The 20,943-nt window shown below is 40.7% G+C and overlaps 1 protein-coding gene across 1 annotated transcript in view; it reads left to right on the forward strand.

Annotated features, from left to right (window-relative positions):
- The first annotated feature begins 11,465 nt into the window (after nt 1-11,465).
- Nucleotides 11,466-20,943, forward strand: part of LOC129401690 (gasdermin-C-like) — a 16,901-nt gene continuing 7,423 nt past the window's right edge. Inside the window, exons 1-4 of the mRNA XM_055124473.1 lie at nt 11,466-11,682; nt 12,419-12,608; nt 15,263-15,431; nt 17,514-17,625. Coding sequence (XP_054980448.1) covers nt 11,466-11,682; nt 12,419-12,608; nt 15,263-15,431; nt 17,514-17,625 — 688 coding nt within the window. The remainder of the gene's footprint in view (nt 11,683-12,418; nt 12,609-15,262; nt 15,432-17,513; nt 17,626-20,943) is intronic.

Below are 20,943 nucleotides of genomic sequence, written 5' to 3' on the forward strand. Positions count from 1 at the left end.
ATAAAATATTATAATATGAGATAATATAATATAATATAATATGAGATCCACCCTTCCTTCCTACATCCCTCCCTCCTTCCCTCCCTCCCTCTCTTCCTCCCTTCCTTCCTCCCTTCCTTCCTTTCTTCCTTCCTTCCTCCCTTCCTTCCTTCCTTCCTTCCTTCCTTCCTTCCTTCCTTCCTTCCTTCCTTCCTTCCTTCCTTCCTTCCTTCCTTCCTTCCTTCCTTCCTTCCTTCCTTCCTCCTTTCCTTCCTTCCTTCCTTCCTTCCTTCCTTCCTTCCTTCCTTCCTTCCTTTCTCCTTTCCTCCCTCCCTCCCTCCCTCCCTCCCTCCCTCCCTTCCTCCCTCCCTCCCTTCCTTCCTTCCTTCCTTCCTTCCTTCCTTCCTTCCTTCCTTCCTTCCTTCCTTCCTTCCTTCCTTCCTTCCTTCCTCCCTTCCTTCCTTCCTTCCTTCCTTCCTTCCTTCCTTCCTTCCTTCCTTCCTTCCTTCCTTCCTTCCTCCTTTCCTCCCTCCCTCCCTCCCTCCCTCCCTCCCTTCCTCCCTTCCTTCCTTCCTTCCTTCCTTCCTTCCTTCCTTCCTTCCTTCCTTCCTTCCTTCCTTCCTTCCTTCCTTCCTTCCTTCCTTCCTACCTTCCTTCCTGCCTCCCTCCGTCCCTCTCTCTCTTCTCACCCTCCTCCCTCCCATGACTGGCAAGGAACCAAGGAGAAATAGACATTAACTATCAACATGAGAAGTAAGAGAATGGTTATAACCAAAAACCTTGTGGCTATTAAAATATTGAATACTAAGGAACAGTGTGAATAGGTCTGTGTACATTTGACAAGAGACAAGCTACCAATTCTTGATTACTAAAACTTTCCCTAGATGAAATAATGAGAATAAGCATGAAACAATAAAGAACTCGATTAATATTTAAACAGTTGAAAGAAATGTCTAAACATAGATGGCTTTACTATAGAATTCTACAAAGCATTTAAAGAAATATAATTGTTGTCTCATTGCGCATTTTTCAGAAGAACGAAGAAAATGCACTGTTCTCTTCTCATTGTATGACATTACTATTACCCAAGTGTGAAAAACAGATAGTACAAAAAAGTAAAATATAGACAATTATCCCTTATGAACATTAATATAAAAATGTGTGATCAGTCAGTTGAATCCATCACTTCTAACACACACGCACACACTAGGGCAGCTTAAATAGGAATGATTTTAGTAATATGAGGTTGGAAAACCATGGAAAATTTCATTAATACACATCATAAAGTAATAAATCCTCACAATTCTTTCAATTACATCAGAAAAAATTGGTAAAATCCATCATTTATTTCTGAAAATAACTAAAAATTTAGAAGAGTTATGAAACTTTTTCAACCTGATAATAATATTAAAAAACACCTAAGACTATTTTCATATTTAATGTTGAAATACTGAAAGAATTCTCTCTAAAATCAAAATGAAGAGAGCATTAACTCTAAATACTCTTAATTAAAAAATTACAAGGAGACTTTTTTTCCGCTCAGGAGAAGCCTCTATTCTTTCTTAACCATGTATTCCACTCTTTCCCTCCTGTTCCAACTTTCTAAGTAAATTTTTCTTTTCTTTTTTTTTTTTTTTGCTTTTTGGGACACACCTGGCGATGCACAGGGGTTACTCCTGGCTCTGCACTCAGGAGTTACTCCTGGCGGTGCTCAGGGGACCATATGGGATGCTGGGATTTGAACCCGGGTCGGCCGCGTGCAAGGCAAACGCCCTACCCGCTGTGCTATCGCTCCAGCCCCCTTTCTAAGTAAATTTTTCAATACAAACTGTGTTGCTTCACATACACACACAGGCAAGAAAGCAAGCAAGCAAGCAAGAAAGAAAGAAAGAAAAAAAGAAAGAAAGAAGGAAGGAAAGAAAGAAAGGAAGAAAAGAAAGAAAGGAAGAAAGAAAGAAAGAAAGAAAGGAAGGAAGGAAGGAAGGAAGGAAGGAAGAAAGGAAGAAAAAGAAATGACTGCCAATCACACCCAGTGTTGCAAAGCAAGTGAAGGAAATCTGAGACAGTTGGATTGGAAAGGAAAAGGAAAACTGTCTCCATCTGCAAATGGCATGATTATCTCTGTACCCCATGGGCAAGATCTGGGTAGATACTAGCACATTCTTGTTTGTGGAGGTTACTTTCTGGAGCTATATTTTACCACTTAGATAAAATCTTCTGGTTGTGGGGGACACCAAGGTTATACACAGCAGTGCTTAGGAGGCAATGTAGTATCAAAGATTGAACTTGGGGCACTGGGAATGTCAAATACCAGGCCTCTGACTTATCTCCCTGGCCCCTCTGTATTCTTTCGAATAGTTCACTAATATCAGAGGACGTTAACATTGGTAACATTGAAAACACATCTTGAACTTTTCAGGATTGTTTCTTATGGAAGGGAAATGACTTTAAAGCCCATTTAAAGGAAATGAAAGAAATGGGTTCCATTCCTCCGTTCCTCTCGGATATCTCGGCAAGCTACTGAGAGTATCCCGCTGGTACGGCAGAGCTTTGCAAGCTACCCATGATATTTGATATGCCAAAAAGAGTAACAACAAATCTCACAATGAGACATTACTGGTGCCTGCTCTATCAAATTGATGAACAATGGGGCAACAGTGCTACAGTTAATTTTGCCCAGCATAAAAACAAATTGCAGGGCATTTGGAATATTCTGCCTATATTTTCCTCAATATAGGAAATCCTGTAGAACTTGAGGTCTTTAACCCATTTTGAATTTTGTGTGTCGTGTGAGAGATGGATCAATTTTCATTATTTTGCATGTGGCATCCGGCTTTCCCAGCACCATTTGTTAAACAAGTTTTTCTTGCTCCATGTGACGTAACAAGATTCTTGGCATCTTAGATTAATTGTCCATAGATCTGAAGATTTATCTCTGGACTCTCAATTCTAAACTAGTGGTCATTCCATCCATATTACAATACTGTGCTGGTTTGATTACTATAGCCTTCTACTACAAATTAAATCAGGAAATGTGATACCTCAGCTTATTTTCTCTATGAATGGCCTTGGCTATTTTGGGAGTTTATAGTTCATGCATTACTTTCTTTTTGTCCATGCATACTTGAAACTAATGTATGTTACCTGAATAAATTAAAAATATGAACAGAGATCCCCACAAAACAAGCATAAAGTTCTTTTTTTCTAGGGCCATATCAGCAGTACTGAGAGTTAGGGGTGGGTCTGATGGTTCAGCTTTCAAGGCCTAGCACTACTCAGGACCAGAACCACTAGGGACCATCCGAACTGCAGCTGGTGGTGACCAAAGATAGAACTTAGGATCTCACACACTCCAAGGAGGTTTTTATCCTTTGAGCGATATCCTAGACCCCCAATAGGTCTAATTTAATAATCAAATCTTTCTTTTCCAAACACAAGTATAAGAAGAGCAACAGAAACCCAAATAAAGCAGAGAGAAGGAAATCAAATCCTAGCACAAATAACTGAAATAGAAATAAACAATAGAGAAAATCAGTTAAACAAATAACTAGTTCTTTGAAAATTTCACCAATTGAGATGATAACAGCAGACAAAAATCAAACAATATGAGAAGAAAATATCATTAAATTGATAAGCCCTTAGCATGATTAGCAAGGAAACAAGGAGAAAAAGACATTAACTATCAACAAGAGAAGTAGGGAGTGGTGATAAACAAAAACCTTAGGGCTATTAAAATATTGAATACTAAGGAACAGTGTGAATAGGTCTGTGTACATTTGACAATAGACAAGCTACCAATTCTTGACTACTAAAACTTTCCCTAGGTGAAATAATGAGAATAAGCATGAAACTATAAAGAACTCAATTAATATTTTAACAGTTGAAAGAAATGTCTAAACATAGATGGCTTTGCTACAGAGTTCTACCAAGCATTTAAAGAAAAATAATTGTTCTCTCATTGCGCCTTTTTCAGAAGAACGAGGAAAATGCACTGTTCTCATTGAAAAACAGATAGTACAGAAAAATAAAATATAGACAATTATCCCTTACGAACATTAATACAAAAATGTGTGATCAGTTTGTTGATCCATCACCTCTAACACACACACACACAAACACACACACATACACACACACTAGGGCCGCTTAAATAGGAATGATTTTAGTAATGTAAGTCAGGAAAACCATGGAAAATTTCATTAATACACATCATAATGTAATAAATCCTCATAATTCTTTCTATTACATCAGAAAAAATTGGTAAAATCCATCATTTATTTCTGATAATAACTAAAAATTTAGAAGAGTTATGAAACTTTTTCAACCTGATAAGAATATTAAAAAACACCTAAGACTATTTTCATATTTAATGTTGAAATACTGAAAGAATTCTCTCTAAAATCGAAATGTAGAGAGCAGTCACTCTAAATACTCTTAATTAAGAAATTACAGGGAGACTTTCTTTCCACTCAGGAGAAGCCTCTATTCTTTCTTAACCATGTTTCCACTCTTTCCCTCCTGTTCCAACTTTCTAAGTAAATTTTTTAAATACAAACTGTGTTGCTTCACATACACACACAGGAAAAATGAAAGCAAGCAAGAAAGCAAGAAAGCAAGAAAGCAAGAAAGCAAGAAAGAAAGAAAGAAAGAAAGAAAGAAAGAAAGAAAGAAAGAAGGAAAGAAAGAAAGAAAGGAAGAAAGGAAGAAAGAAAGATAAAAAGAAAGAAAGAAGGAAAGAAGGAAAGAAAAAGAAATGACTACAAGTCACACCCAGTGTTGCAAAGCAAGTGAAGGAAATCTGAGAGAGTTGGATTGGAAAGGAAAAGGAAAACTGTCTCCATCTGGAAATGGCATGATTATCTCTGTACCCCATGGGCAAGATCTGGGTAGATACTAGCACATTCTTGTTTGTGGAGGTTACTTTCTGGAGCTATATTTTACCGCTTAGATAAAATCTTCTGGTTGTGGGGGACGCCAAGGTTATACACAACAGTGCTTAGGAGGCAATGTAGTATCAAAGATTGAACTTGGGGCACTGGGAATGTCAAATACCAGGCCCTGATTTATCTCCCTGGCCCCTCTGTATTATTTGGAATAGTTCACTGATATCAGAGGACGTCAACATTGGTAACACTGAAAAGACATCTTGAACTCACAGGATTGTTTCTTATGGAAGGGAAATGACGTTAATGCCCATTTAAAGGAATGAAAGAAATGTCATCATATATTTTCTAAATGTTTCTTTTTTAATAGTAGCTGGCCCATGAGTTCATGAGAGAAAGAGTATTTCTATTGCATTTTATTTATATTTTCCATCTGAAATATTTTTTAAAATTTATTCATTAGTGAGTCACATTGAGGGTACAGTTACAGATTTATACATTTTCGTGCTTATGTTTTCCTCATAAAAAGTTCGAGAATCCATCCCTTCACCAGTGTCCATTCTCCACACAAATAAACCCAGCATCCCTCCCCCCTATACCATCTTCCCCCACCCCACCCTGCCACTGTGGCAGGGTATTCCCTTTTGTTCACTCTCTCTCTAATTAGGTGTTGTGGTTTGCAATAAAGGTGTCGAGTGGCCATTGTGTTCAGTCTCTAGTCTACATTCAGCACACATCACCCTTCCCCCTGTGGCCTCCAACCACATTTTACTTGGTGTTCCCTTCTCTATCTGAGTTGCCCTCTCCCCAGAATGTGAGGCCAGCTTCCAAACCATGGAGTCAACCTCCTGGTACTGATTTCTACTATTCTTGGGTGTTAGTCTTCTACTCTGTTATTCTATATTCCACAGATGAGTGCAGTCTTTCTATGTCTGTCTCTCTCTTTCTGACTCATTTCACTCAGCCTGATACTTTCCATGTTGATCCACTTATATGCAAAGTTCATGACCTCATTTTTTCTAACAGCGGCATAGTATTCCATTGTATAGATATACCAAAGTTTCTTCAATCAGTCATCTGTTCTAGGGCACTCGAGTTTTTTCCAGATTCTGGCTTTGTAAACAGTGTTGAGATGAACATATGAGTGCAGATGTCATTTCGACTATACATTTTTGCTTCTCTGGGATATATTCCCAGAAGTGGTATTGTTGGGTCAAATGGGAGCTCAATATCTAATTTTTTGAGAATTGTCAATATTGTTTTCCAAAAGGGCTGAACCAGACGGCATTCCCACCAGCAGTGTAGAAGGGTCCCTTTCTCCCTACATCCTCTCCAACAGCGGTTGCTTTTGTTCTTTTGGATGTGAGCCAGTCCCTGTGGTGTGAGGTGGTATCTCATGGTTGTTTTGATCTGCATCTCCCTGATTATTAGTGATGTAGAGCACTTTCTCATGTGCCTTTTGGCGATTCATATCTCTTCCTTGCGAAAATTTCTGTTCATTTCTTTGCCCCATTTTCTGATGGGGTTGGATGTTTTCTTCTTGTAGAGTTCAACCAGTGATTTATATACCCTTGATATCAACCCCTTATCTGATGGGTATTGGGTGAATATCCTTTCCCATTTTGTAGATTGTCTTTGTATTTTGGTTACTGTATCTTTTGCGGTGCAGAAGCTTTTTCGTTTAATGTAGTCCCATTTGTTTATCTCTGTTTCCACTTGGTTGCCAGTTGCATGTCATCTTTGAAGATACCTTTATCTTCAATATCGTGGAGGGTTTTGCCGACCTTGTCTTCAATCTACCTTATTGTTTGTGGTCTGATGTTGAGGTCTTTAATGCATTTTGATCTGACTTTTGTGCCTCGTGTCAGGTTGAGGTCTAAGTCCATTCTTTTGCATGTGGTTGTTCAGTTGTGCCCGCACCATTTGTTAAAGCGGCTTTCCTTGCTCCACTTCACATTTCTTGCTCCCTTATCAAAGATTAGATGATCATACATTTGGGGTTGTATGTAGGGATATTCTACCCTGTTCCATTGATCTTCAGCTCTGCCTTTGTTCCAGTACCATGCTGTTTTAATTGTTACCGCTTTGTAATAAAGTTTGAGGTTGGGGAGGGTGATGCCTCCCTTCATCTTTTTCCCAATAATTGTTTTAGCTATCCGTGGGCGTTTGTTGTTCCATATGAATTTTAGGATTGCTTGATCTGTTTGTTTGAAGAATGTCATGGGTATCCTTATTGGGATCGTGTTGAATCTGTATAATGCTTTGGGGAGTATTGCCACTTTGACAATATTGATTCTCCCTATCCATAAACAGGGTATATGTTTCCATTTACTCATGTCCTCTTTTATTTCATGGAGTAGCGTTTTATAGTTTTCTTTGTAGAGTTCTTTTACTTCCTTGGTTAAGCTGATCCCGAGGTACTTGATTTTCTGGGGCATGATTTTGAATGGTATTGTTTTTTTCATGTCCCTTTCCTCTGCCTTATTGTTTGTATATAGGAAGTCCATGGAAATTTGGGTATTGATTTTGTAGCCTGCAAATTTACTGTATTAGTCTATTGTTTCTTAGAGTTTCTTAGTAGAGGCTTTAGGCTTCTCTAGATATAGTATCATATCGTCTGCAAATAGTGAGAGTTTGATTTCTTCCTTTCCTATCTGTATGCCCATAATCTCTTTTACTTATCTAATAGCTATTCCAAGTACTTCCAGTACAATATTGAAGAGAAGTGGTGAGAGTGGGCATCCTTGTCCTGTGTCTGATCTTAGAGGAAAGGCCCTCGTTTTTCCCCATTGAGGATAATGCTTGCCATAGGCTTCTGGTAGATTCCTTCGACTATCTTGAGGAAAGTTCCTCCAAAACCCATTTTGGTGAGGGTTTTCATCACGAACGAATGCTGGATCTTGTCAAATGCTTTCTCTGCATCTATTGATATGATCGTATGGTTTTTAACTTTACTTTTGTTGATATGATGGATTATGTTGATTGATTTCCGAATGTTAAACCATCCTTGCATCCCTGGGATTAATTCCACTTGGTCATGGTGTATGATCTTTTTGATGAGTCGTTGGATCCTATTTGCTAATATTTTGTTGAGGATCTTCCCATCAGTGTTCATCAGGGATGTTGGTCCATAATTTTCTTTCTTATTCGCATAAACTATTTTAAACTATTTAAAAAGTAGTTAAGTAGCATTTTTTTATATAAACTGCTACATCTTCTTTATAAAATCATCTTTTTTTTTTTTTTTTTTTTTTTTTAGCTTTTTGGGTCACACCCAGCGATGCTCAGGGGTTACTCCTGGCTTTGCACTCAGGAACTACTCCTGGCGGTGCTTGGGGGACCATATGGGATGCCGGGGATCGAACCCGGGTCGGCCGCGTGCAAGGCAAACGCCCTACCCGCTGTGCTATCGCTCCGGCCCCCTAAAATCATCTTTTAACAGTACTTTGCTTCCATATTTTAGTTTTACACATAAACTACCAAGAATTGGGATGAATATAGCTATTTTAAAGTTCATGATGCTTATGCTCAAGGGTTACTCTTGGCTCTGTACATAGGCATCACTCCCAACTATTGATATCTGGGGTCGAATGCCAGAAATCTAACTGGGTAAGCTGCATGGAAGGCTTGAACCTTAACCTTCTCTCTCTCGCCCCACGAATATATTTTTTTGTGCTGAGATTTTTATATTATTTGGATAAATAACTAAAAGTGGAATTGTTAGGTCATATCACTTCTATCTTTAGCTTCTTAATTTTTTTATTAAAATAGTTTTGGTTTTTGCACTTCACCTCATTATGTTTAGGGGCTACTCCTGACTCTGCACTCAGGAATTACTTCTTTTGGGATTCAGTGGAGGTGGGGGGACCAAATGGGATGCTGTGGGATGCTGGGGATTGAACTCAGGTTGGCCATGTGTAAGGCAAGTGCTCTGCCAGCTGTATTGCTCCAGCCCCTGAACAATTTGCAAAGTGGGCTGGAAAGGTTTCACAGGGGTTAAGGTTCCTTGCATCTGACTGACCTTGGTTCCAACTTAGGCACCATATGGCACTTCCAGAACTGTAGGGTCAAATCCTGGATCTCAAGTACCTGTGGGGTGACTGATTAATACTTGGGATCACTGGGCTTAAGCAGTAACACCATCTTGAATATAACTGTGGTTTGAATTGACTGTGAGTCACCAGGTCAGTCACTGGGCCTCTGAATGCACCTTGGGAGGCCACTCCTGCAAAAGAAAGTGGTCTTATTTATATCATCCATATTCACCAAATCCTTTATCTCCATACCCTCTCTAATATTGACTGTTCTAGTTGTAATGAAAACCATTTTTGCAGGTAGAGCGGAATGTTACTGTGATCTTGATCTACATTTCCCTGCTGTTTGTTAATGCTCAGCACACATTTGTCTAATAGCCGTGTATATGTCTATTTGAATGTTTTATCTCCTGCCCACTTTCCGATTTGCTTTGTGTTAGGTGTATGGATTCCTAACAAAATAGGCTGCCTTTTCATAGTTTTTTTTATTATTATTAATTATAGCATTAGGGTTAGGTGGGGTTTATTTTTGGCCTCCCAAGACTGCTCAGAGGAGTCAGGGCCTAACCCTGGTGATTCTCAGTCAACCAGACATTTGGTTGAATGACAGGGATTCAGGACCTGGTACTGCTTAGTCCCTGTGATGCTCGGTGCCCACCAGGGCTTTACTCTGTCATGTCGGAGGCCATGTGGTACTGGGGACTGCACTGGGGTCAGGTACATGCAAGGCATGCACCCTTTCGTACTAGTCCATACCTTTTAATTATTTTTAAAATTATTATTTTTTGTACAGAATATTTTCAATAACTACTGTTTCAGTTGTTCACTCTTGCTTTCCTTGATATTGGGACCAAAACTCAGCAACAAATCTAACAGTAATGACATGGAGCGTTTCACCTATATTGTCTTTTATGGACTTGTGGTTTGGGCGTTATGTACATGGGGTTAGAAAATAGCTCATGTGGCTACTCTCTTTCTCATATGGCTGTCCCGTTTTCTCAATTCATTTACTGAAGAATTTATCTTTGCTCCATTGTAAGATCTTAGATTCCTCACTGTGAATTAAACATTTATAAGTATGTGGTTTATGTCTGCATTTAAATTCCACTTTACTGATCTATGTATCTATTTTCAGTCCAATAGCAGGAACAATTTTATTTGATGCATTTCAGGTTTTCTTTTATATGTTTCCATATAAGTCTAAGTATTTTTGTTTTATTTCCTTAAAAACGTTAATGAAAATGTGATTGCAATTGTATTAAATAATTTTTATTTTAGCTATACTAATTCACGTTTATGCATGTGGAATGTCTTTACATCTTTAATATCTTATTCATTGCCTTTTAATAGTGTCTTAGAGTTTTTTGGCATTTAGTTTCTTCACCTTCTTGATTAAACTTTTTTCTAGGTACTTTATTTTTTAGACACAATTCTAAATCTTGGAAATGTTATGCGATTATAAATGGGATTGCACTATTAACTATTTATTTGAAGCTTTTAAAGAGCTTTCAAATTTTTGTTATAAATTTTATGTGGCTTGTTTATATGATTTTATAGAACATTATTTTAAGTGCTTTAAACATTTTTTTAATTAAATATATTTTTTTAGTGAATCACTGTGAGGTACATTTACAGTCTTACAAACTTCCATGCTTACATTTCAGCCATACAATGGCCAAGTATCCATCACTCCATCAGTGCCCATTTTCCACCACCAATGGTTCCAGCATCCCTCCCACCATCTCCACCCCGTTCCCCCTCCACCCACACTGCCTCTGTGGCTGGACATTCCCTTTTGCTTTCTCTCTCCTTTTGGGTGTAGTGGCCATAATGTTCGGTCTATAGTCTGCTTTCAGGGTGAGTCTCCCATCCTGAGTGGATCTTCCTAGCACCATTTGCTTGGTGATCCCTTCTCTAACTGAACTGCCTTTTCCCTCAGTATTTGCGGCCAGCTTCAAAGCTGTAGAGTAATCCTCCCAGTACTCATCTTTAATAATCTTGGGTGTTAGTCTCCCATTCTGTTATCGCTTTGGCTGCACATTTACTAAACATTTTTTAAGTCAGGCAACTCAGTAGAACAATCTGGTCCTGTCCATTGTTTACATTTAGTGCTTCTGAGGCAGTTCCTAGGGCATAATACTGTGTTTCCAGTGTTTCAGTCTTCTCTGGAGGAAAGCTCCCCTTCTCCCCCCTCAGACTATGGTGTTCCTCTCAAGGAAATTTGTCCTTACATGGAAGAATGCAGTCAATCTTGCAACATTCCTAACTAGATATTTGTTTCTGATTGTCTATGCCTATGTAGACACAGAGACTAAAGATATCTTTTCAAGATGTGCATGACATATATCATACTATGATAATCCTGTTTTTGTTTTGTCACTTTTCAGTGAAGACTTTCCCCTAACATTTCAAAATATCCCTGTCATGATTAATGTCTCATTTAGCAACAATTCAACTTTTCTTCTGACCTTTGAAGATAGTATCGCACAAGTTGTTAAGATATATATTAAATGTTGACTGTACCTCGTTTTTTCTCTGACATACTTGCCCTTTGTATTCTGTTAGCAACATGATCGACATCTTTGATGATGCAGTAAAGAGTTTACACAGACTGGTGGGGAAAAAAGGTCTGAAACCAGTTACCGATCTTGGAAGTGCTGAGAAATTCTCTCATTTTAATATATTACGGAGCAAGGAGAATGCCTTCTCATTATTTTGGAAACAACCCGACATTCCAGCTGAATTCACCCTCATGGACATCCTGGACCCAAGTTCTCCAGTCCCAGGTACTGTCATTTATTTATATAGGGGTCAGCAACAAAGAAGGCAAGAGGTGAAAATGCAGCCGCTCAAGTAAAGGTGGGACAGCATTCAAGGTAAAAGTCACCCAAACAGGTAGACAGTCAGGCTCAGTCTTGATGAAACATGAGAAATACAGAACTAAGACTGATGATTTATCAATGATATGAATCCAGACTCATATGACTTAGTTTAATACAACATCTCAATGGAACAGCCTGGCAAGCTCCCTTGGCATCTTCGATATGCCCAATACAGTAACAATAACAGGTCTCAGTCCTCTGAACCTGAAAAGATCCTCCAATTGTTGGGGAAAATGAGTATGGAGAGGCTGCTAAAATCTCAGGGCTGGGACGAATGGAGACATTATGAGCTCTCGCTCGAGTACATCGATGAACAAAGGGATGACAGTGACACAGTGATTATGCAAGACTAAAATGATGCTTTGGAAATAATAGTTCCAAGTTACCTATGGTTCTCAATCCCCAGTTGTAGACCATTTTCAGCCTGCAGATGTAGAAAGGTTGAAAACCAGGGGTTATAACTGCTGGTCAGTGGACTGGTATATAGACAGGGTTTGAACCTCAAGTGAAAAGAGGTTGAAGAGATGACTGAAATCTGAAGGAGGGTTGGCACAAGTTAATTTTAAATTTTTCTATTACCTATGCCAGCTGATTTATAGCTTATCTTGGACAAATGTTTGGTTAATTTTTCTCTATGCAGATCCTTCCAGAGAAGGCCCATTCACCTACGAAGACAATATGGTCTGGGAAGGAAAGGGTGATCTGACTATTGATGCAGGTCTTGGGGCACAAGTGGCAGCATCGGGGGAGACTGATAAATCACGTGAATTCGTTCTCAAGTTTCAGATTAATAGGGTTACCACAAAAATTTTGACAGACCTTCGTTCAAGGTAAGAGTATCATAGAAAAAAACTTGAGTTTGGTTTGCAAAATACGCATCCTTTGGAATAAAGAGACATTCTTCAGCCTTGGTAGATGAGGAATAGAAATGGGAGAAAATGGCATTCTAGGTTGATTTGTTCTGTGTGTTTGTTCTATTATAATTGCCGACTGTATTTGAAGAGCAACATAAATTAGTGGGACGGTTGGGGTGGGTGGGATAAGAAAAAAATCATAAAAAAAAATTGTGAACTTTGAAACTTGGGATTTGCCATTCCTTTACTAGATGTGGTGCCATGCTTTCTTTTTCTTCTTTACCTCTTTTTACCATATTCTAGGTAAAACAATATTTTATGCACAAAATGAAATTAACAAAGTACTAATATGAGAAAAATATAAATTATTCTTTGTATGAATTATATATTAGCATCTGGGATTCTTTTTTAATTTGATTTTGTTTTTTTTTAATTTTAAAATTTGTAAGTTATTTCACAATATTTGATTACATTTAATATTCAAATACCAATCCCACCACCTTTACACCTTTGCACCACCAAATTTGAAATGTTTACATCGCAAGCTCCAATCCCTGTCCCAAAACACAACCGAAAGGATAGATTTTCTATTTTCTGTTATGAAGAACTGCTGAACATGATTACAAAAAAGTGTTTATAAACAGAATGGGGGACTAACACCCAAGAATAGCAGAAATAACAACCAGATTTGTTCCATGGCTTGGAGGCCGACCTCACATGTTGGGAGAGAGTGCAGCTCAGAGAGAGAAGGGAATACCAAGCAAAAATGTGACGGGAGGACCCATTCGGGATGCGAGAGGCGTGCTCAGAGCAGACTATAGACCACACACATTGGTCACCCAAGACCTCCATTGTTGACCACAATGCCCGGGGGGGGGGAAAGAGAGGGAACAGAGGGGAATACCCTGCCAAAGAGGTGGGGTGGGGAGGTGGGTGGGAGGGAGGGATGATGTTGTCATCAGCGGAGGATGGGCACTGGTGGAGGGATAGATACTCAAGCTGTATATGACTGAAACACAAGCACGAGAATATGCAAACATATATCCATACCCCCACGAAGATTCATTAATAAAAGAAAAAATAGTGTTTATATAGGAAACTGTGAAATTGTTCTATTTTGGCAGGAGCTATTAAGACATTCTATAGGATATCACTAACATGTTAAAGTGTGGATGATGTGAGCATTGGTATATATGTCTGAAAATAGGTATATACTACTGCATCACTGTATCACTGTCATCCCATTGTTCATCGATTTGCTTGAGTGGGCACCAGTAACGTCTCCATTTGTCCTAGCCCTGAAATTTTAGCAGCCTCTCTTTATTCATTCTTCCCAGCAGTGCTGCATTGGAGGCTTTTTCAGGGTAAGGGAAATGAGATCTACCATTGTTACTGTATTTGGCATATATCACTAAGGAAAGATTGCTGTGCAGGCAGGATGTTCTCAGTACCTCACCAGGTTCTCCAAGAGGGAGAACTAGGCTATAAGAGGTCTTTCAGGAGCTTTATTTTATAGTCTCTAGATCTTGGCGCCAGGGGCAGTTTGTGGGTGTGACTAATAAGCTACCGGAAAATGGGGGATCTGGGTGGAGAAGACCCAGTTCCGATCCAAGCAGGCTTGGCGATCTCAGCCTTGGTTCCCACACACCTGTGTTCCTCTGCCAGTTCCTTCATGCAGGAGGCTTTTCCAAATGTGTGGAGAGTGGCCTTGAGCAAGGCTGTGGCTGGGTTCCAGAGGTCTTCTACTGTCGAGGCTCTGCTCGGGGCATGGAAGGAATTTCAACCCACCCCACTCCAAGGGGCCGCAGTGAAAACAGCCAGGTGCAGGGGCAAGAGACTCTTCATTGTTCTCTTCCAAGAGCTTTATTTTATAGTCTCTGTATCTTGGCTGTTGGTGGGATTACATGGTGCTGGGAGCAGTTTGTGGGTGTGACTGCCAAGCCACACAAATCCCTCTATGATTTGCTGTGCACTATCTGAATCAATACCACCCCATCAAATATGGTGTGGTAATTCTGGAGAATGGGTGGGGAGTATTTTATGATGTGTCAAGTGGTCCAGGAATAGATTCACTCATATATGAGGCTCAGCCTGAGTGGGAGTGGTGTGGCCTGGAGTTTGGCAGTGGTTGGGTGGTGGAGGTCAGGTGGTAGGGCTGGGTCCTGTGTGTGGGGAGGACTCTCACCCTCCCTCCTCTGGGGTGCCCTGTATGAAACAGCCTGGCACGGAGTCCATTGGCATGGCTATGGGGGCCTCATGTTATGCTCCAGTGTGAGCTGTGTGATCTGGGTGGTGGCTGATGACAAGATTATCTGGCGCTGGCAGGACATGGCCTATGGCATGACCCCTGGGTCACTGGAGACTTGGGAAGCGGGCAGAGGATCTCCACTCCTGGTGCGGTTGTGCCCAGAGTCCAAGTTCACAAAGTTCCGCATTACCTGAGTTCCGTAGGACTTCACTCATGTGTGAGGCTCGGCCTGAGTATTTGATGAGCGGCCTTGGCAGTGGTTGGGTTGTGGAGGTTTTCAACTGCCAGAGTTGGGTCCCTTGGGGCAGGGGGGGCTCTCACTCACCTAAGAAGTCTTCCTTCCCCTTTCTATGTTTACTCCCCTATACTTTCTGTACTCTAGGGTACTTTTAAAACCAGAGCCATGGTTTCTGAAACAATGTCGAAAAAGAGGAGACAACCTATATGTGGTGACAGAAACTGTGGAAGTGACCAACGCTCCTAAGTTGAGAGTTGAAAGTGGTAGGAAGTGGTTTGGAAAATTCTCCTTTCCACAGAACCCTTATATCAAGGTACATATCCTTCCTAACAGGGACTGGGGACTCCAAGATCACAACTAACTCAGTGCGAACTTTTTTGTTTTTGGGAACAAAAGAGTCAAGTCACTTTCTGTGCATTTAACACGTGCCAAGAAAACCTAATTCTGACGAGAGTATTTCCAGTGTGCTCATGGGTAGGACATCATATAAAAATTATTGAGTAGCTATGAAAGGTAAATATATTAAATCATGTGGTACTATATTTTTCTTTGGTTAAAGGTAGATCCTGGAGAATGTAGAGTTTCGTGCTTCTGTGCCATAATAAATGTAATTTTACGACTTAAAAAATGAGAGATCAATAACTTTTCTTTTTTTAAATTAATTTTTATATTTCATAAATTAGTTCACAATGTTTTATTACATTTAACATTCAAACACCAATCCCACCACCATTACGGCTTCCCACCACTAAATTTGGGATGTTTCCATCCCAAACCACAATCCCTGTCCCAAAACACAATCAAAAGAATATATTTCATATTATGTTATGAAGAACTTCTGAACATGCTTACAAAATAGAGTCCGTACAGGAAACAGTGTGAAAATTATTCTATTTTGGCAGGAGTCATTAAGACATTCTATAGGATATCACTAACATGTTTTTAAAATTTGGGTTAATATGAGCTTTGGTATATATATCTGAAAATATGTATAAATGCGTATATATATTTACCTCTATGATTTTTTGCCTACTGTCTGAACCCCATCAAATCACTGTCACTGTCACTGTATCACTGTTATCCCATTGTTCATCGATTTGCTCACATGGGCGCAAGTAATATCTTCATTGTTCCTGCTATAGTGTAGCCTAATGGCATCTGCTTGCTTTAGGAACACGAAGAGCATGTTGTTGTTACTGTTTTTCGCATATGAAATATGTCACGGGTAGCTTGCCATGCTTTGCTGTGCGGGGATAAATAATAATAAAAATAAAAGAGTAATAAAAAAATTAAAGGAAAATAAAAATAAAAATAAAGCGTTCTCATGGCTACAAATGTGGCTGCATACTCCAGGAAAAATTGCGTCTTTCTCTTCCAAGAGCTTTGCCTTACATATAGTGTGGCAATTATGGAGAATGGGTAGGGAGTGTCTTGTGTCTTTTCATGCAGTCCAGGAGTAGATTTACTCATTTATGAGGCTCAGTCCGAGTGGGTATGGAGCAGCCTGGAGTGTGGCAGAGGTTGGCTGCTGGGACTGAGTCCTGGGGTGGGAGGGCTCTCACCCACCCCTCTCTGGGGAGCCCCAAGATCACTAACATTTTTTCTAATGGTTTAAGTACCCTAAATGCAGTGCTAACCCTGAGCAGAAAGGTTTTGAATGAAACTTGAAAATGTTTGAGCACATTTGATTCATATCTCATCAAAATAACTAAGTTTTTTGTTTATTTATTAATTTTTATTTGGGGCCAGCATCAGGATGTGCTCAGAGCTAATTCCTGACTGTGCTCAAGAATCACTCCTGGCAAGACTCAAGTTACCGTATCCATTTCCAGGGATAGAAACCTTCTTAACTGCATAGAAGATAAGAACCTTACCTGCTGTAGCATTTCTCCAGCACCTACCCATAATATTTTTAAGAAAACAGTGTTAGGAACTATTTAGTCAGCATCAACAAAGATGCACTTTATTAAGCATTGTTCCAAAATTTGGATTTTAATCTCTGGGTTGTATCTGCTTGAAGGTTGCTCTGACTTTGTGAGACAAGAGAATGTTGCTGAGTGGTTTTATTCAGGGTTCTGTTTAGACCTGTGCCAAGCATCACAGTTCTAGCTCTTCATCACTAGTCAGGGATTTGTTAATTTTATTGTGGGGGGTCACACCGGGCGATGCACTGGGGTTACTCCTGCTCTGCACTAAGGAATTACTCCTGGCGGTACTTGGGGGACCATATGGGATGCTGGGAAGAGAACCTGGGTTGGCCGTGTGCAAGGAAAATGCCCTACCTGCTGTGCTGTCTCTCTAGCACCCGGTTTGTTAATTTTCATGAGAGTTGTAGGTCTTTTTGATCTTTAAGTTTACAAGCACCTGATGCTGCATGACCTGGTTTCTCTCCCAGGGTCAAGGCCACATAGATGGTGACAAGAAGAAACAACAATCACTGACTTTACCAGAGCATATGGTGATGGCGTATCAGACGAAGCAGCTGATTATCAACAAGGATGGCTGGGGTAAGTTGATTCTAAAGGAGTGAGAGGGACTTTGCTTCCCCTGGAAAGAAAACTTATCAACACGCAAGTTAGACTTCTTCAGAGGGAAAGAGAGGGATGAAAGAGAAACGTGCTTCAGCTGTAAACTGCACAAGCAAACACATATGCTATATTCCAGAGCCACCTTCAAGGATGTCCCTACTGAAATATTCCCATGTTCCCATGGGAAGATATATGGAAATGGACAAAGGGACTCTATATGAAAGTTTCTATAGCACGGGCTAATTGTGACACAAATCTCCGTATCTCTGTTTTTCCAAAGCCTACCCTCTCAGTAAAAGCCCTTCCTAAGTTATCTTCAACCCAATGTTAATGCACAATCACAAGTAAAACTGCAGGGGGCTGGAGAGGTTCACCCAGGGAAGGATGAACTGTGTGATTGACCAGGTTCAATCCTCATATAGTCAGTCCCCTGAGTACCAATCGGAATGATCCCAGAGTGCAGAGCCAGGGTAGGCCCTATGCACTACTTATATATCTCACAAACAAACAAACAAACAAATAAACAAAGAACCCCAAAACAATCAGAACTGTAGCAATTGCAATCATGACCAGGTGATGTTGGGTTTAAAGAAGTCCTAAGGCTTTATGACTCTTGAGATAAAGTACAAAACTAAGTCAGGAACAGGAAGTGAGCCTGCTAGACCAGACCTGAGACTACTACACTTGGGGATTGTGTCACCTCAGGAACGGCTGCTCGCTGCTTGTGCTGAGAGTGGTAGCTGTGTTAAGCTAACTGAAATCTGCTTTACCTTAGTGTAGGATAACATTAGTCTGTCCTTTCTGCCTTGCCGCAGAGAGCTTAGTTTTATTGGGTTTCTCCCATTAAAGTGCTCCCATTCCTGTGTGTTTATTTGTAACTTCTTTCTCTGTGCTGCGTTGACTTATAAATATTGCTTTTCTCCTCTCCTTAAGTCTTTTTGTGCATGGTTAATTCTGAGCAATGTTCCTTTTATATGTTCACATGAAGACAGTTACTGCTATGCTTTTGTAACTTGGGAATTAATTGACTCTAAATGATACTCACTTCCAGACATCTGTTCTCTCAGCTTAAGCCTCAGTTGGCCTTACGTCCTAGCACCCAAAAGCAAGGTCCCAAGTGAGACTGGATGGACTCAGGGCAAGCAGTGAACTACCCTGGCATCGATATGGGCCTGGCCAAAGTGCCATAATACTTAACTATAAATTAAGAGCATGGTCATGGTCAAATTCTGTCATGATCTAAAACATAATTGCTAGATTAGACCCTGCTAGTGTTAGGAATGATTAATCAGGCCTGAGTACTGTAGTCTGAGTCTGTTATAAGATGTCCCCAGGAGAGCCACCCTGTAAGCTTAATGTATCTCTTACTGTGTCCAGGCAAAATAACTAATATTAAGAAGTAGAATTAAGATATTAATTAAGTTATTGGACTGAGGACAGGAGAAGAACACTTTAGGTTGTATTTCTGCCCTTGAGCCTGATGGTCCATCAGGAAGGGCCTTTGATATGTTGATTCTGCTACCCCAATGCTGGAGAGATTGAGAGAGAGAGAGAGAGAAAGAGAAAGAGAGAGAGAGAGAGCGAGTGAGAGAGAGAGAGGGATGGTGCAAAGGAGGGAGAGAGAGAAAGTGAGAGAGAAAGAGGCAGAAATAGAACAGGGCAGCAAGATGGAGTGGAGCACGGAGAGACTAGCAAGGGGGACAGAGAGAGAAAAATGTAGGGGAAGAATGCAGGAGCAGGTGCATGGATTGACGAGAGACGCAGCTCTTTGTGGGAGCACAGAGAGATGAGCAGGAGAGATAGGAGGAGAAGGGAATGAGGGGCAGTGTGAGACTAGAGTAGGGAGCTTAGAGAGACTGGAATAGGGGCATGGGGAGAGTGGAATAAACAGAAACTGATCATCAACCAGCTTGGCCCTTGTTTCCTCTTCCACCCATGGCATGGGCCACCCTGGATGGGAGAGCGGCCTGAGTCCCCCGAACACAGGTGGTGAATGGGAGAGCCACCACGGTCTGCCTAAGCACCCGGAGATTACACACCTGGTGAGTGCTGATATAAAAAGGATGTTCAGGAAGTCCTTCATGTTAAGCTCCCTCCTGCCCTAGGTTAGTGTCTACTGCCGGATACTGGCTCACCAGATTTTCTGTTACTTTACTTTTAGTTTTCGTGTCTCCCTTCACCCCACACTGGCAAAGGACTCCTTGACTCTGGACTTGAATAAGGTTCTCCCTTCCACAGAGTTGAGTCTCTCTGAGGTGATGCTTGTTGGTTAATGAATTTTCTCACTGATACCCCCTAGATCAGTGCGGTGGATGGTTGGAGGGCGAGTGTCGGGGGAAGAAGCAGATTTAGGGACAAACCTCCATCCAGGCAATCTGCCTGGTGTATCAAGGTTTGCCCTGTCTCCGTAGACTGTTCTGGTTTCTGAACTCACCTTGGATACACTGGTCCAAGGGTTAGCCGGTGGGGCGCTCTTCAGTTTTCATAATAGAGTTTCAGACATACAATGCTGCAACAACTCCACCGCCAGTGTGAGCTTCCCTCCACGGGCGTCCCCAGCTTCCCTCCTCTGTCCTGATTTTATGATTTCTTTGTGTATAAACACACAGGAACATTCACAGCATCCTCCTTTTAGACCTTTTTTTTCCTTTCTTTTTTCTCCACCCTCTTCTTCCCTATCTGATACACCAGGGTTTTCCCTGTTTTAACCACACAATTAGGTCTCTGACATCTCATAAACTTTGGGGCCAGAGTTAGTGCAGTTGGTAGGACATTTACCTTCACATTCCTAACCAGGTTTGATCCCTGGCATCGCATAATGTCCCCTTAGCACCACCAGGAGTGATTCCTGAGTGCAGAGCTAGGAGTAATACTGAGTAATTCTGGTGTGGGCCCCAAGCAAAACAAAGTAGATGCCGCATAAACCATTCCATAAACCAACTGATGCTCATAAAACTCAAAACTCCCGCTCCACAAACTCAGTATATCTTTGAGTGGGTTTTATCCATGTATCACTGTATCACTGTCATCTCGTTGCTCATCGATTTACTTGAGTGGGCACCAGTAACGTCTTCATTGTGAGACTTGTTACTGTTTTTGGCATATTGAATGCACCACAAGGTAGCTTGCCAGGCTTTGTCATGTGGACTGGATACTCTCGGTAGCTTGTTGGGCTCTCTGAAAGGGTGGAATTGAACCAAGGTTGGCTTTGTGCAAGGCAAATGCCCTACCTGCTGTGCTACCGCTCTAGCTATTCCATGTAAGTTGTCAATAATTAGCACAAATTTGATTACACTT

The sequence above is a fragment of the Sorex araneus genome, chromosome 2 (genome assembly GCF_027595985.1).
Source record: "Sorex araneus isolate mSorAra2 chromosome 2, mSorAra2.pri, whole genome shotgun sequence".
In the NCBI taxonomy this organism is placed as follows: Eukaryota; Metazoa; Chordata; class Mammalia; order Eulipotyphla; family Soricidae; genus Sorex; species Sorex araneus.